The sequence below is a fragment of the Branchiostoma belcheri genome, unplaced genomic scaffold (assembly GCF_001625305.1).
Source record: "Branchiostoma belcheri isolate BF01 breed outbred unplaced genomic scaffold, Haploidv18h27 scaffold109, whole genome shotgun sequence".
Classification (NCBI taxonomy): Eukaryota; Metazoa; Chordata; class Leptocardii; order Amphioxiformes; family Branchiostomatidae; genus Branchiostoma; species Branchiostoma belcheri.
This window is the reverse complement of record NW_017802480.1, coordinates 482,579-499,100: the sequence shown is the minus strand read 5'-3', so window position 1 is coordinate 499,100 and position 16,522 is coordinate 482,579. Positions and strand designations below refer to the sequence as shown.

The window sequence follows — 16,522 nt, the reverse complement described above, 5'->3', positions numbered from 1 at the left end:
TTCGGCAATTGGTGGTTGTCATCATGTGGTGAACATCTAACAAAAGATGAAAAACAAAAAAGTTTGACGGAGATTTCTCTCAAATAAACATATATTAAGTGATTTTCGTAACATTCGCTTCTTCTGAATTTACAATACATGTTTGTAAAAAGTAATTAAGGAAATGTTATTTACGAGTAACCTCTTCGATGAACCACCAGGCTTCTTGGGTTGGCCCGCAGATTATTTGTAATTGTAGATATATAGAAGTCATCACATATTGTTGTCTTTTAGTGCAAACTGCAAATAAACAAACCAAGAAACAAACAAGTGACCAATGATGGAAAGGCTAGGTACATGTAGAAAACGGTATAAGTGTGTGTGTGTGTGTGTGTGTGTGTGTGTGTGTGTGTGTGTGTGTGTGTGTGTGTGTGTGTGTGTGTGTGTGTGTGTGTGTGTGTGTGTGTGTGCGTGGTAGCTTTGGTTCAGTATGAGACTTGGCGTTGACCTTAGACAGTTTAAATGGCTAGCTGCTAGCAAGACCATGTAAAGTCTATATTTAAAGTACAGTCTAACTCTTTACCCCACCATTTCAGGACGTGATCCGCACCTGGCTGTCCAGGGGAGTAGACGGGTTCAGAGTAGACGCCATCGGACATGGTCTGGAGGAGGCCAGCTACTCCTCAGATGCTCCCGACGCTCCTTGTGTGGCACAAGGCAACTGCCCTCCGGTAGGTTTCCCTTCGCCTAACTGGTATACATTATGTACAAGTCTATTTCTCGCTGCCAGTGACTGAATGGACCCCCTCCACGAGAGCTTGTGCCCATTCACGTCTAATAAAGAGTTCAGGATTCTTTATCACTTTGAAAATCAGTCCGATATGATCTTAGAATTTTCTGTCACTCCGTCATCGAGGCTGAAATTCAATCCATAGCTACTTTTGCATTACCTCTAGCTTCTTGAAAAAGCACCATTTCCTTACATTGCTCTTTGCCTGTTGTCTCAGGACCCGTATTTCAGCCAACTGCACAACTACACGTTCGAGTACAACCCGGAGGCTCTACATGCCATCATCCAGGATTGGAGGGACAACGCCCTAGCAGAATATAGCAACGAACCGGAGAAATACAGGTAAATGCTTGGTTGTACTTAGCTTGGCTGATTGCCTTTGCCGAGAAGATTATGTTTTCGGGACCATGTGTGTGTGTGTGTGAGTGTGTTTACAGGAGTATTATGTGTGTTCCTAGATCCTGTGTGTGTGTGTGTGTGTGTGTGTGTGTGTGTACAAGTGAGTGTGCCTTTCTCTCTCTCTGCGTCAGTGTCCATGTGTTCCAGTGTGTGTGTGCGTGTGTGTGTGCGTGTGTTTGCGTGTGTGTGCGTGCGTGCATACGTGTCTGGTTTGAAATCTAACTGGGAGTGCAAAGGGGCCAGCTACCAGGCAACATGGATGTACCAAACCCTCGTAAACCAGGTAGTGTAACCCCGTGTTTTCTCTCCTTCTTTCCTTCCCGCAGGTTCATGGTGACGGAGGTGTATCTGCCGCCCCAGGGGCTGACCAGGTATTACGGCAAGGACGGGAAAGTCGAGGCGGACTTCCCGTTCAACTTCCAACTCATCAGCGGGACGTCCAAGTACGGCAACCTGCCGGGGAGCGAGCTGACCGGAACCAAGACCCACCAGCTGGTCGACTCGTGGCTGAAGGAAGTGCCGGCACGGCGCTGGCCCAACTGGGTGGTAAGCGTTCTTGAACTTCCGTGAATATCTTGTTTCGATATGATAGTGTTAGTTACTATATAGCTATATAATAGGTTCTTCATTGAAGGCAAGGCTTTGTATCCATCATCAGGAAATTATGAATTACGGCTTGGATACATTCGTCGCACGAGTTTGATGTCGTTGAATTCAAGCAAACTGTAACACCGTATGTCTGCTGTCAAGGAGGTCATGTAACGAATCACACATGTGAAAATTGCGAGCACTACTAAATTCAGACGTGATTATCGACGTTCTCTTGGACAGACTGAACACATATAGCATTTGAACCAGACCTACATTGTAACGGCCATGCTTTAGCACAGACAAATGCACACGAACGTACACACAGACACACACACACACATGGAGGTAACAGCCATTATGACATCTATACTACAAGATCGCATTAACTGGACTGATGTTTGACATGTCGCTATTTCCCTTGTTCTAGCTCGGTAACCACGACAACCACCGTCTGCCGGACCGGTTTAACCCGGAGTACGCTCGAGCGATGGTGATGCTGCTTCTGATGCTGCCCGGCACGCCCACCACGTACTACGGAGAGGAGATCGGGATGTCGGACATCACACCCGAGGTGGGGAAGACTCAGGACCCCTTCTGTCCGGATGATCCCACAGAAGATCCAACGGTAAGTAACTCCACGCTTCAGCTATAGACCAGCATTTATATAGTATTACTCTCCTTAGTCTTTTAGCCAGTCTGGCTTTTTGGCAGCTTTTCTTCATCGTCCAAACTAGGAGGTTTAAACCTCCTTGGTCCAAAACAAGACTAGCTTCTGCATATATTGATTCCCATGGACATTCCAGTCGTCAGTTGTGTGGAAAAAACTAGTTCAACTTCAATATCTAATTTTACACCAATGTTAATCAACAGTCATTGCTATAACACACACACACACAAAAAAAACGAAGTTCCTATCTGACGTCTTTTCAGGACGAGACTGGTACGTTCTTTGCTACCTGCCGGGATTATGAACGGGCTCCGATGCAGTGGAACACTGAAGATAACGCCGGGTTCAGTACCAACAACCGAACAGGGCCGGAGGGATGGACAACGTGGCTGCCGGTCAATGACGACTACCAACAGGGAGTCAACGTTGAGGTAATACTGCCATTCATTTATTCATTCATTCATTATTTTTCGGGGTAAGGAAGCATACCAAGAGGTAGTCAAGGTTAAGGTAGCATTGTCAGTAATTCATTCACTCACTAACTCACTCATTAATTTCCGGGGAAAGGAATCGTACTAAGAAGTAGTAAATGTTGAGGTAATTCTGTCATTCATTCATTATTTCCGGATACAGAAGCATACCAACAAGTAGTCAAGGTTTACATGTAAGTCCTTCACTCATTCATGCAGTCATGTTTCCCGGCTACGGAAGTATAGTTTTGAGTGGCTGATGTCAGTTTTTGTGTGTCTGTCCACCTTTTGTGGGTTGATATAGCACACAGCTTCCTTCTCTGCCTTATGGAATTATCTTGTTCTGGGTCTTACCTATGTTCTATACCCAACACATATGAACGTACATGCTGAAATGACGACCTTTTCTCACCAACAGGAACAATCATCTGCCACTGATTCAGCTCTAAGCATGTACAAGGCACTGGTGGGTATGCGTGGACTGAACCATCTGGCGATCCACAGGGGGTGGTTCTGTTACGTCCTTTACAACACAAACACCTTCGCCTTCGTCAGGGAGCTAGAGGGAGCACCGGGGTACCTCATCGCCATGAACTTAGGTAAGGATGTTCAACTTAAATATAATTTTGTTGTTTCTTTAATACCGTGTGTGTGTGTGTGTGTGTGTGTGTGTGTAAGGATATGGGTCTATTACACCTGTATGTGAGTTTATTAGTACTTCAGTTAACTTTGTTACATATTTCCCAACCCTTACCTCTTTAATCAAGACCTAAAATAACTTGGCCAGTGGGCCGATCTGACTACTAAGTACTAGTATTTTTGAACTATGTTCAAACGTCGTTGCCATGCATACATAATGTACCATGTACATTTCTGGTGCAATGAAGTTATTCTAATAAACAAAAGCTCAAAGAAACAGATCATTGCTTCCAGTCTTTTGTCAATAATTTTGATTATAACCAAATTCTTCCTGTCTCCGCGAACACAGGTGATCAACCCCTCACTGACGACTACTTCCAGCTCAACATCGGCCTTCCTCTGGAGGGCACAATTTCAGTCAGCACCGGGATGGACCGCAACGGCGACCGGGTCCAGCTCAACAAGCTTCACCTGGCGGTCGGAGAGGGCCTTGTCGTCGAGTACGCAGCCGGGCACAACGTCCACAAGCATCCGAGCATGCACGAGGGCCAGCACTGCTACATCTTCTCGGAGAAGGCCTATCTCAACTTCATGGGCATTCTTAGTACTTTTAGGGTGGAGTAAGGAACTCAACACACTCAAACGTATATAGAGTGACCCAGTGTGATTGGTTGAGGATGCAACTCACATTGCTCTACTTCTTAGTAGCGACTCATACTTACTTAAACTTAATAGACTCTAGTCTTGGGAATTATTCTCAATGTGGCCTACTTGATTGTTGAGTCTGGCACGGTTTTTATGTATAGACTAAATACGGAAACTTGATAAAGAAATGGATTTCAAACATTTTTGTCTCTGAATTGGTATGACCTGTAAGACAGAGTTGAAACTGACAAAAGTGGTAATATTGGCCCAAAATAGTCGTTGAACGTTCGATTAAATATCCTTCGTCTATTAGTAAATGGGAGTGTGCCTTGATTCTGTTAAGTTAAATACTTCATTACTATATTCAAGTAGGTATAACAGTGAGCACATCCATCCTTCATCCATCCCCTGAAATCTTGGGAGATAACGGACAGCTTATAGCTAAATGCAGTCTCTCGATGAGGGGGTGTTTTCAAAATCAAATCCAGATTAATGAGTAACTAGATTTTGGCGTATCTTATTACTTGGATGTCTCACCTTCACCATCGAGTGTTGGGAATACTTCAGCAGTCCCCTCCTTTGTAGTAGACCACAGCTTAACGTGTTATCGTTACTTAATTTTGTGGGAGGCATCTTAGCAAAAGCCCCAGCACCACGTCAAGGTGTACCTCCATTGCTGAGGAAATTTGGGACGTCATCCTGCTCACAACCACCAACCTTCTCCATGCACATAAGAACCAACCGAACAGGAATGCTTCAAGTCTAGAGTATCACTTGGCTCGCAAACAATTTGGGAACTAAAGCAGATCAGATTTTGACCGGTTTCCTATTGCCAGAAAAGGACAATTTTATATTTCTTACTGATAACAATGAATTTTTTGCAACAGTTTTTTTTACGTGTAATACGGAATTCGAGCCAAGTGCACACAAGGCCTGAAAATTTAACGTAACGTGCAAAAGCTGTTGGTGGGCATGTGAGGATGAGCGTCAAAGTTACCAAAACTGAGTGCCAATTAGAATCCAAGCAAATGGCCTGGCTGGAATATTTCAGGCTACACGAGAAAGAATATCAGCTGGAGACAATTTCTTTTGTCCTCTCATTTCAAGTTCAACTGACTTTTCTCATGGTCCACCTGTCAACATTAACTGGAAGACTAAAGAGACAAAAGAGACAAATTACAATGTTAGTGTGATTTGTTTCTGGATGTCTGGATTAGTAAAGAAAGTAACAACTCACCTAGCTGGCCGTTATTCCGGTTCAGACGATCCCAGAAAAAGCAGTTTCAAAATGATGGCACGGAAGAATCCAAATGCGACTTGTATCCGCAAAATCCGCAAATGCAAATCCAAATGGGAAAATGAAGGTCAAAATCCGCAAATGCAAATCTTAAATGAGAAAATGAAGGTCAAAATCCGCAACTGCAAATTCAAAATGGAAAAATGAAGGTCAAAATACGCAAATCCTGATCCAAGTACGCAAATGCAAATCCAAATGGAAAAATGAAGGTCAAAATACGCAAATGCAAATCTTAAATGAGAAAATGAAGGTCAATATCCGCAAATGCAAATCCAAATGGGAAAATTAAGGTCAAAATCCGCAAATTCAAATACGAAATGGGAAAATGTAGATCAAAATACGCAAATGCAAATCAAAATGCGCACATGCAAGTCAACACGTAACGGTGCAGCTCAAAACGCGCAAATGGACGTAAAAGCGCCGGTACTTTGAACGTCCAAACAGACTCTACATAAAATGCATTGCAAACCATCCAAACCAGACAAGACATGTAGTAGTGAGACTGGCTTAAAATCTTCCCACACTCCCACCCTTACGCTTTGCATTTGACGGGATGAAAGGGAAAATCTTATCTGGTCTAGTCGTCTTCGTGAAGCTTGCTTCCTTCAGTCGACATTCAGGACGAGTCTTACAGCAGTGTTACCTGAAAATAATAATAATAAAGTCTGAAGTAAGGAAATATGCCATATCATAAGTAAGAAAAATTTGACAGTTTTTTAAGTGTTGATCAAATAAAACAGTTATTATATACCTGTTATTTGGCGTCACCATCTTCGTAAAGCTTGCAAGAGACTCCAGGCATAGAGAATCATCCCCCAAGCAACCTCACCTGAAAGTTCTAAAACAAAAACCCTAAATTAGTGGATATTACTTATCCGTACTAATAGAAAATACAAAAGCAAGTTTAGATACCTACCTAGATTGTTAACTCAGCTGGCTGACTTGGCAGGCTGGCTTGGTGATGAAATGCCATCCAATTGGCAAATGCTTGTCCAAATCCGCAAATGGAAATCCAAAATGGGAAAACGAAGGTGAACATCCGCAAATTCTGGTCGAAGTACGCAAATGCAAATCCAAATGGGAAAATGGTTAAAATCCGCAAATTCAAATCTTGAGAAAATGAAGGTGAAAATTCGCAAATGCAAATCCAAATGGGAAAATGAAGGTCAAAATCCGCAAATGCAAATCTTAAATGAGAAAATTAAGGTCAAAATCCGCAAATGCAATCCAAAATGGGAAAAATGTAGGTCAAAATCCGCAAATGCTGGTCCAAGTACGCAAATGCAAATCGAAATGGGAAAATGGTTAAAATCCGCAAATTCAAATCTTAATTGAGAAAATGAAGGTGAAAATTCGCAAATGCAAATCCAAACGGGAAAATGAAGGTGAAAATCCGCAAATGCAAATCTTAAATGAGAAAATTAAGGTCAAAATCCGCAAATGCAATCCAAAATGGGAAAACGAAGGTGAAAATCCGCAAAGTCTGGTCCAAGTACGCAAATGCAAATCCAAATGGGAAAATGGTTAAAATCCGCAAATTCAAATCTTGAGAAAATGAAGGTGAAAATTCGCAAATGCAAATCCAAATGGGAAAATGAAGGTCAAAATCCGAAAATGCAAATCTTAAATGAGAAATTGAAGGTCAAAATCCGCAAATCCAAAATGGGAAAAATGAAGGTCAAAATCCGCGAATGCTGGTCGAAGTACGCAAATGTAAATCCAAATGGGAAAATGAAGGTCAAAATCCGCTGATGCAAATCCAAAATGGGAAAAATTCGCAAATGCATAACTAAATACGCCAATGGAAATCCAAACTCTTTTCTTTACATTTGACGAGGGGAAAAAAAAGAGAAAAATCTCATCTGGTCTAGTCGTCTTCGTAAAGCTTGCTTCCTTCAGCAGACGTCTGGTACAAATGAATGAGCCCTCAGTCCCACATCCAGTTCATCGTTCAGTTCAGATTCAGCCAGAATCCGTGGTGCGCTGCAGTACCATCTTCTGCTATCAGGGGCTGCGTCTGTGTGCAAAAGGAAAGAGCGATTTGGAGCCAGCTGTTTGAGGTGGTAGAAACATACAGGAATGTGGAAGGATCTGAGACGTAACGGAAGATTAGATGTATCATAATGTTATTCTACTTTAAATTTTATTGGTAAGCACCAGATCTAGTTATATTTTTGTATACGTTTGTAATATTCTATGTGTGTGACACAGCACTAGCAACAGCCGCCTGTGCTCCACATGTATTATACTGCTACAATTTCAAAAAATCAAAACAAAAAATTAAAAACATTTGTTATGTAAGATAAAGCTGCCTCCCTTCCAACTTACCTAGATCGCTAACGCAGCTGGCTGACGTGGCAGGATGGCACTTCGACTGAATGAATATCAGTTGAAGACAATTATTTTGTCCTATGAAGTTCTGCTGGCTTCCTTCATGGTCCCTCTGGCAACGTGAAGAGGTGGGGTCTACTGGAAAGGCAAAACAGAAGTTAGTCACAAATTCACTCCATCCCCCTCCCTACTCCCTCCCTCATACCCTGTTTCTGGGTGCTACTAAACTGTTCAGACCAGACAAGGTATGTAGTATAAACTCTGGCTTAAAGTCTTACAACGCCGCCCACCCTTACTCGTTACATTTAACGGGAAGAAAGAAACATCTCATCTGTTCTTGTTGTCTTCGTCGAAGCTTGCTTCCTTCCTCGAATGAAAACTGACAGCACAGCAAGGAGTTTGGATGGTAAAGACCACGATCTGCCTCCAAAGATGAACGTCAGGATCTGTATTCAAAGTCAAACTAAAAAGAAGAGAAAAACATTTTGGAAGGTCCCCGGTTTCCCGTAGCCTGGTTACCGTAGTATAAACTCTGGCTTAAAGTCTTTCAACGTCGCCCACCTTTACTCGTTACCCATACAAAAGTCTCTGTACTTTTTGAATCTGTGTTACTAAACTGTTCAGACCAGACAAGGTATGTAGTATAAACTCTGGCTTAAAGTCATTCAACGTAGCCCACCCTTACTCGTTACATTTAACGGATAGAAAGAAACATCTCATCTGTTCTTGTAGTCTTCGTCGAAGGTTGCTTCCTTCCTCGAATGAAGACTTGACAGCACAGCAAGGAGTTTGGATGGTAAAGACCACGATCTGCTTCCAACGATGAACGTCAGGATCTGTCTATAATGTCAAACTGAAGAAGAAACAAATTCACTCCATACTCCCTCCCTCGTACCCTGTTTCTGGGTGCTACTTAGATCTTTAGTGGTAGAAGACCATACAAAAGTCCCTGTACTTTTTGAATCTGTGTTACTAAACTGTTCAGACCAGACAAGGTATGTAGTATAAACTCTGGCTTAAAGTCTTACAACGCCGCCCACCCTTACTCGTTACATTTAACGGGAAGAAAAAAAATCTCATCTGGTCTTGTAGTCTTCGTCGAAGCTTGCTTCCTTCCTCGAATGAAGACTGACAGCACAGCAAGCAGTTTGGATGGTAAAGACCACGATCTGCCTCCAACTATGAACGTCAGATCTATCTATAAAGGAATTCCAAGGACCCCGGTTTCCCATAGCCTGGTTACCAGAACCTATTACTCGAGAGGATAAACACTCAGGAGATAATATTTATTCTGGTATATAAACCAGGCTTTCCCTTCCCCAGCATGGGACAAATAAAACATGAAATGGCCGGAGGTTGCCGGAGTAAAGGAAAGACAGGTTAGTTATGGTTTGGCCCTAACCCAACGCGAGTGCTACGCGAGTTTGTAGGTCCCCCCAATTTTGTCAAGGGAGAAAAAAACGTACATGTTAGTACAGCATGCAGTCCCCACATGGCTTACCTCTGGCATCTCAGCTGGGCGGTCTGGCTTGACCTGTTCACAAAAATGCAATCACAAGTACTAGCTAAGTTTTTGGTGTGCCTTGTACAAAAGCAATCTTTTTGAAGGCCAGGATTTTGCTCCCTGTGTGTCACACACACTTCGACAACTAACTACGTTCCCTAACGTTCCCTGTGTTTAACTTACCGTCGCTAAATCTAAACGTTAAGTGCACGTGAGCATCAGAGAGCAGGCCATGGCATAAACGGGTGCACAAAATAACACCAAGAATTTCAATTTCATTTACTAAATTGTAGACTACATTATGACAAGTGACAATCCTACTTCTCTACAACACGAACGAAATTGTATCCCTGCTCCCCAAACTTCTATGTGACAAAATTATTTAGATATTACAATGGAATAATTCCTACAAGGCACATCCAACGTCCAAACATTCCCTACATAAACTGTTTACTAGAGATGACGTAAGTCTCCCAACGCCCCCCGACCCTTATATAATTACCTAATATGTTTGACGGTAAAAAAAATAAAATCTCATCTGGTCAAGTCGTCTTCGTGAAGCTTGCTTCCTTCAGGAGACGTCTTGTAGAAATGAATGAGCCCCTCAATCCAGTCCATCGTTTCAGTTCAGATTCAGCCAGAACCTTTGGAGCGTTGCAGTACCATCTTCTGCTATCAGGGGGCGCCCCTGTGTGCAAAGGGAAAGAGTTTTAAAGACAACTTTTTGAGGAGGGATAAATATCTAGCAGTGTAAAAGGATATGATTAAAATGTCAGAAACTCGTGTATTTACATGCTTATATAAAGAAACAGGCGTAACAGTGCCTAAAAAGCAAGAACCGTGGGCAGAACCATGGCGCGAAACATGACCAAAACATATTCGGTAACTACGGGCAACCGGTGATTCACACGTAAATCAACCGACGAGCTAGCCCGAGATCGGGCAAAAAGCAACAATAAACATAAAAATATACATTTCTATGACAGAAACCTTCACTAATTTGACACATGCTGTTAAAATATGATGACATAAACAATACACGGTCAGTTGAAATTGTTACAAAAAAACGCCACAGGAATTGTGGCGGGAACCGCATCCCAGGACTGAATTACCGGTAACTGCGGGCGACCGGTGATTGACAGATAAATCAGCCAAGAGGTTGGACCAGATTTGGGCAAAAACCAAGAATTACCACACAAATATACATTTTCATGACAGAAACCTTTACTAATTTGGCACTGTCTGTCTAAATAGAGTGCTATAAATGCGTTTGGCTTCAGTAGTTTCAAATAACGCTACTAGACTTGTGGCGGAAAAAGCGGCCCGGGCCTCAACATAAATTACCGGGACCAGTGCCAACGGTAAGAACACAGTAAAATACATTTTCCAGTTTTAACGAACAAAAATGAAACGCCGAGCGACACTGATAAATTCCTGAACACTTTTTTACGTTGATTCTGTGGTAAACGTGTGCGAAAACGTCAGTTATGGGAGAAATTACGACCAAAACAATTACCGGTAACTACGGGCGACCGGTGATTGACAGATAAATCAGCCGAGAGGCTGGACCAAAATCAGGCAAAAAGCCAACAAAAAACATGCAAATATACATTTTCATAACAGAAACCTTCACTAATTTGACACTGTCTGTCTAAATAAAATACTATAAATGCGTTTGGCTTCAGTTCTTTCAAATAACGCCACATGATTTGTGGCGGGAAAATCGGCCCGGGACTGAGCATAAATTACCGCGAGCCGCCCGGACGGTATGATAGCACATTTTTCCAGTTCTACGAAGAAAAATGAAAGACTGAATGACATGAATAAATGCCGGAGCACCTATTGCGATGATTCTGAGGTAAAAGTCCGAGAAAACGAAATTTCTTGGTCAAATTACGGCCAAAACATCTCCGGTAACTACGGGCAACGGGTGATTGGCAGGTGGTTCGAACGGACTCGTAATCTTTGACTAAGAACATTCTTGACAGAAAATTGCTAAAATTTCGGTTTGAAACTCCACTTACACGCAGTCTACGTGATCTTGGATATCACAGTCACAGAAAAATGAAGAATTTAGAGATGTTCACGGAATTATGGACAGGAAAACGTACAATTTCCAGGAAAGCTTGCCGGGGGCCACATGCAGATGAAGGAAATTTAAAAAAAATCCTACGAAAAACGTCTCAAAAGTCATCTTCAGATACGTCAATTTCTCTACGAACACCACAAAAGGTAATACGTGGATAGCCAGTGTAATTCTACCGCTAGAAAAGGAGAAAAGGCTTACATTGTATGCCGCCGCCTCGCGCTTGTAAACTCTGGGCCGTACGCAGGATGTTCGTCCGGTGGGTTCAGCTTCACAAATGGTGGGAAAAGTTTGGACGGAATTTTCCATCAGAATCCTCGCTTGTGATTGGTCAGGACTGTAACATTTTGGTAAATCGGTAGAAACGTAAAACCAAAATGTTTTTTCAACATCTTTGCCCCACTCTATGAAACAAATCAACAAACGCCATACATATCGAGAAATACATCAAGGATATAGAATCTTGTGAGGTCTCTTTGTGATGCGTTTTTCAACTCATACTGGATCAAAATTTTAATACAAACCTCCACTATTAATGGTTGATGCTGCTAATGGTTGATGCTGTTACATTTTCTTTTGGAGGGGTATTTAAGAGAACGGAAATGCCGCCCTTAAAATCCTTCAAAAATTGCTGCGCAGTTAGTAGAAGTTTCCGTATAGATAGAGCTCAGTATTTGTTGTTCTATGTCGTTATATATACACTTAAAAAAAGTAGCCCTCCCCCTCCTACCAGTCTTTGGTAGATCCCCAAATGTCCCGCTAGAAACAGAGATGACAAATAGTTCACGGAAATGACGCCACTCCCTCATTGGTCAAACTTAAGATTACCAAGCTGCCATTGGTTGAACTGGTAATCGGATTGACTCAGTATGCAGCCGCACTCTCATTGGTCGAAATAACGATTGCCAGGCTGTCATTGGTTGGAAAGGTTAATTCGATTGTCATGATAGGTCGACGTCCATGGAGAATTCTTGCGTGCTAGTTGTATCCTCTCCAAGCAGAGGTTTGGTCTGTTTTAGGATGTCTTTCTTTATTGCTTTTTTTCTGCGTTTTACAGTCCCGGTCTCTATTTTGTCGGCTTTTCTTTTGGCCAGGAAACAGAAATAAAAGTGGACAGAATAGAAAGTCTGGCAAAACGTCTAAAAGGCTTTAAAAAGTACAACACACCAGACCTCTGCTTGGAGAGTACTAAAAGTATAAGGTGAGCAGACGTAGCTTAATGGAAAAGCACACTGAAGAGACGTGGGTCATATTTAAGAATCATGACCTTTATTTTATTAAATGCATCACAACATCTCGGATATCTGTTGCCTTTGATATTAGGACTATGCAGTGTTCTTTGTGAGACTACTCGAACTCAAAAGTCAGATCAAAAGCACTTCATTTTTTCCCGGTAGATTGCTTCAAGAGTTTCATTCTGTTCCTGTGATAGCCATGTAGAGCGTTTAATTCATTAATCAATTTACAATAACAGATAAAGTTCATTGCCATTGTCATCAAAATCGAACGGCGGCATAAGACGAACGTCACTGTACCATAACAGACACTACTAAAACCCTGATCTATTACCACGTTCCGCCATGTTCGATCTGACGTCATTCAAACAGAACGCATGTTCCATTTGGGGTCACTGGCGACCAACAGACACTACTCATACTGAAAACTCAGATCTGTTCCCGCCATTTTCTCCTTGTGAATCGCCTCCAGAGTCTCGTTCTCTTCCGCGCTGAACCAGTTCTTCCAGTCACCAACCTCTCCTGAGATTCATAAAAATACGTGTCATGACTCTAAAGTAATTCTTGTATTTTCTCCCCCCTGTCTCTCTCTCTCTTTCTCTCTTCCTCTCCCTCTCTCTGTCTCTCTCTCACACACATTGACACAAATGAATCAGAAGTCAAAGTGAATATTGAACAAAAAGGACTAGATTTGAGGACGACATGAAGTTGAGCTTTTAAGCATAATCTCGCTTCACTCACTCGGTGGTTTATTCAGTGATTATAACCACTTGTCACACACCACATCACCGTACATACGAAATGGAAAAGTGAAGTTCATTAAAGACAAGTACCTTTGCGTATGAACTCAATGCCGCTTCCTTCCACCTTGCTGAAAACCTTCTGCAGCATTGGGTTGCGGGAATAGTTTGTAGACGGGTTCTCCTTCATAGCGGAAAAGGTACAGTTCGCCACCACCTCATCGATTCGTTGGTCTGACAGAGTCTTGCCTAGGAAGTCTGCTATCATCACCACGTGGCCCCGCAAGTCCTACATACATCATATAACGTTAAGAGGACCGTTACTTGTACACAGTCTAATAACAAAGATAAAAAAATTGACTACAAAATCTGAAATCCCTATTTCACATTGGTTATGACAAAACAATAACCTTACTAGTGGTGATTAAGATCCCATAAACACTGTATCCAATCAGCGTCGACCCATAAATGATAACTGATCGCCAGTAACCCCAAATGGAACATGCGTTCTGTTCGAATGACGTCAGATCGAACATGGAGGAACGTGATTCGGGAAACAGAACAGCCTCTGTCTAACGATCGATATATTTAAGTTTCCCCGCCATATTTACCTAGAGATCACGTCATAATATCAAATATGCAATTCAAATTTTAAACCTACCCGCTTGAGGTCTTCATACTTGATGAAGAGCAAGTTGTCGTCATCCTTGTGTCGCCAGTACTCCGGGATGACGTCCCACCAGAAACCATAGAAAGCTGTTCATTCGATAAAGCACGATCTTGATTATATATTTGTAACGTGAAATTAAACCACAATTTGCATATTCGATATCTAAGTATATCAGTCTTTACCTAAGCTACCTCCATGCTGAGAATCACAAGAAATCAATTCATCCCGTCCCCTCAAATGACATATAAAAATATAATGGACATATACAATAAAAAAAAGTGATATTAGTCTCATGTTAGTTCCTGAGATTTGATACATGCAGCCGAATACTGACCTAGGTCCGGAGTAATAAAGTCCTGGAAGTTTTCCTCCCAAGTTCCACAGGGAACATGCTCCACCATCCTTCTCATGTTGTGCCACGAAACAACCACATCTTTGACGTTCCGAGCACAGTAGATGATCTAGTAAAATAGAAAAAGAAAGAAATGTAGACATTTTTCCACCCGAGCTCACATTTCGAAAGTAGATGCATAATTGGTGTCTGCTACAGCACCAGACAGACGTCTGGTCCAGGTCATTGACCTTTTGTGTTTGGAGAAGAAGAAGAAGAAACAGAGCAAAAAGAGTATATAAGTGTTGAATAGCAATGAACAGCACCTTTCCCTTCCCGTCCCTGGCTTGCTGAGGTAACAGGTGGTAGGGCAGGTGCGTTTTCATCAGTCGCGGAGAGGGGGCGCTCTTTAGTAGTATCGGCCTGGGCTCGCCAGCACCGACACCCAACCTTCCTGACATGTCCAGCGTCTCCAGCCAAGGCGTGCGAGCTTGCAGAGGGACTTTGCAGAGCTCACTGATGTCGCCCTCAGCACACACCAGAGAGACGATCTGCTGTGTCCATGTTGTTCCTGTTAGCGACGAAGAAGAAGAGGATATGGCCTACGGTTGAGCTGGTCGTTGTTACGCTGAAGGGCTGTTATACTGGCTATACAGATACAGATACAGAAGCTGGTGTGTTACACTTAAGGACGGTTATACCGGCTATACAGATACAGAAGCTGGTGTGTTACACTTAAGGACGGTTATACCAGCTATACAGATACAGAAGCTGGTGTGTTACACTTAAGGACGGTTATACCGGCTATACAGCATGATACAGAAGCTCACGTGTTACGCTGAGGGGTGGTTATATCGGCCATACTCAGATACTGTGAGATGTAGTTTTGCCAAAAATAAAAGATTCTCGCAAGACCATGCCAAGAAAAAAGAAGGCGAAGTCTTATGATTCTCACCCGATTTAGGGTACGCCGAGATGAAGACGTCGTCCTCTCTTACTTCAAATGATTCCACCAGTTCCAAGGCCTTTAGGTTCGACGAATTGTCGAAACGCACTCCTTTAAAGTAAAACGACGAGGGACGCTCTTGGCTCATCGTGTCGCCGTGTTCACTGATGCACTGTACAGGAGGAGAGGTGGATCTGTAGAAAACAACTCTGAAATAGATCGGAGCTTACAGGTGCCTTATGAGACTGTCATTACATTCGCTAAGAAGGTTTGTGTCACTGTGTGTGAGTGTATGTGTGTGTGTGCGCGCGCGTCTGTAAACACGGAAATACCAGTTTTGATACCTCATGATCTAGACAAGCTACTATAAAGTGTCACAAAATTTGGATGATAGGTAGCTCTGAGTTGTTCTTCTACTGTAGTATAGGACTTTATATCATACCCGGGCCGCGATAACGTTCGATAACGGGTTCCGGACCGGGCCGTACGGTACGGTACGGCCCGGTCCGGAACCCGTTATCGAACGCTTCCATGGCTTCCATAAACGATTCGAACGCATTTCGCCCTACCCGCTTGTGCCCCTTTCGAAAATTCGAATACAGAATCCGGACGTTGGAATTGATGTTGTTACATTTTAGGGACAAGTGGCATCAACTTTTGGCTCATCTTGCATTGAAAGGCGTGTTTTCTTGGGTGGGCATGACATAAATAAAATACAACACGGTGTATTCCGCATCGCCCTCGGTCCCGGCCCTCCCGCGAGTCGGATCGCCCTCCGGCCTGCGGCCGTCGGGCGATCCGACCCGCGGTCGGGCCGATACCTCAGGCGATACGGAATACCCCGTGTTGTATTCTATATGTATAGCCCAGGTGCTATGGCGGCGTTTCACACAAACACTAGTACTGGGTAAGTGAACAACCCTACTTGACAAATAAGATAGGATTGGGACCTATTTACACACACGAGGGACAGATCGATTCTTACCTTGTCGATTACGTTTAGTGCAAGGGTTCTGTCTTCCTCCACAGATTCTGGCTCAGGATATGCTCACACAATAGAAAAACCCGAAACTGATACAGAAAATGTCTTGAAATATGTAATCCAAGTTGGAGTCGAAAGGTTACAGAGTACAGACGTTAAGCACAAATACTCCACATACACAGGTCACCGTGTACACTGTATATTTGTCCAGTTTCTTGAT

General features: G+C 42.8%; 2 protein-coding genes across 3 annotated transcripts in view; one reads left to right on the top strand and one right to left on the bottom strand.

Moving 5' to 3' along the window:
* LOC109481464 (neutral and basic amino acid transport protein rBAT-like) overlaps nucleotides 1-4,444 on the top strand; it is a 9,246-nt gene extending 4,802 nt beyond the window's left edge. The window contains exons 7-13 of the mRNA XM_019784051.1: nucleotides 576-710; nucleotides 987-1,111; nucleotides 1,495-1,714; nucleotides 2,187-2,384; nucleotides 2,690-2,857; nucleotides 3,315-3,495; nucleotides 3,885-4,444. Of these exons, the coding sequence (XP_019639610.1) occupies nucleotides 576-710; nucleotides 987-1,111; nucleotides 1,495-1,714; nucleotides 2,187-2,384; nucleotides 2,690-2,857; nucleotides 3,315-3,495; nucleotides 3,885-4,159 (1,302 nt within the window). The 3' untranslated portion in view covers nucleotides 4,160-4,444. The remainder of the gene's footprint in view (nucleotides 1-575; nucleotides 711-986; nucleotides 1,112-1,494; nucleotides 1,715-2,186; nucleotides 2,385-2,689; nucleotides 2,858-3,314; nucleotides 3,496-3,884) is intronic.
* Nucleotides 4,445-13,045: 8,601 nt separating this feature from the next.
* Nucleotides 13,046-16,522, bottom strand: LOC109481209 (sulfotransferase 1A1-like). 2 transcript variants are annotated; one of them, XM_019783744.1, is made up of 7 exons: nucleotides 16,306-16,522; nucleotides 15,330-15,492; nucleotides 14,701-14,945; nucleotides 14,378-14,504; nucleotides 14,035-14,129; nucleotides 13,467-13,662; nucleotides 13,046-13,155 (listed from the first exon to the last, which is right to left on the bottom strand). In XM_019783744.1, the coding sequence occupies exons 2-7, from the start codon at nucleotides 15,466-15,468 to the stop codon at nucleotides 13,046-13,048; spliced, it is 912 nt and encodes a 303-aa protein (XP_019639303.1). In that variant the 5' UTR covers nucleotides 15,469-15,492; nucleotides 16,306-16,522. The 2 variants fall into 2 exon arrangements, with proteins under 2 accessions (XP_019639303.1, XP_019639312.1); XM_019783753.1 differs by lacking the exon at nucleotides 16,306-16,522 and having other exon boundaries at nucleotides 15,330-15,507.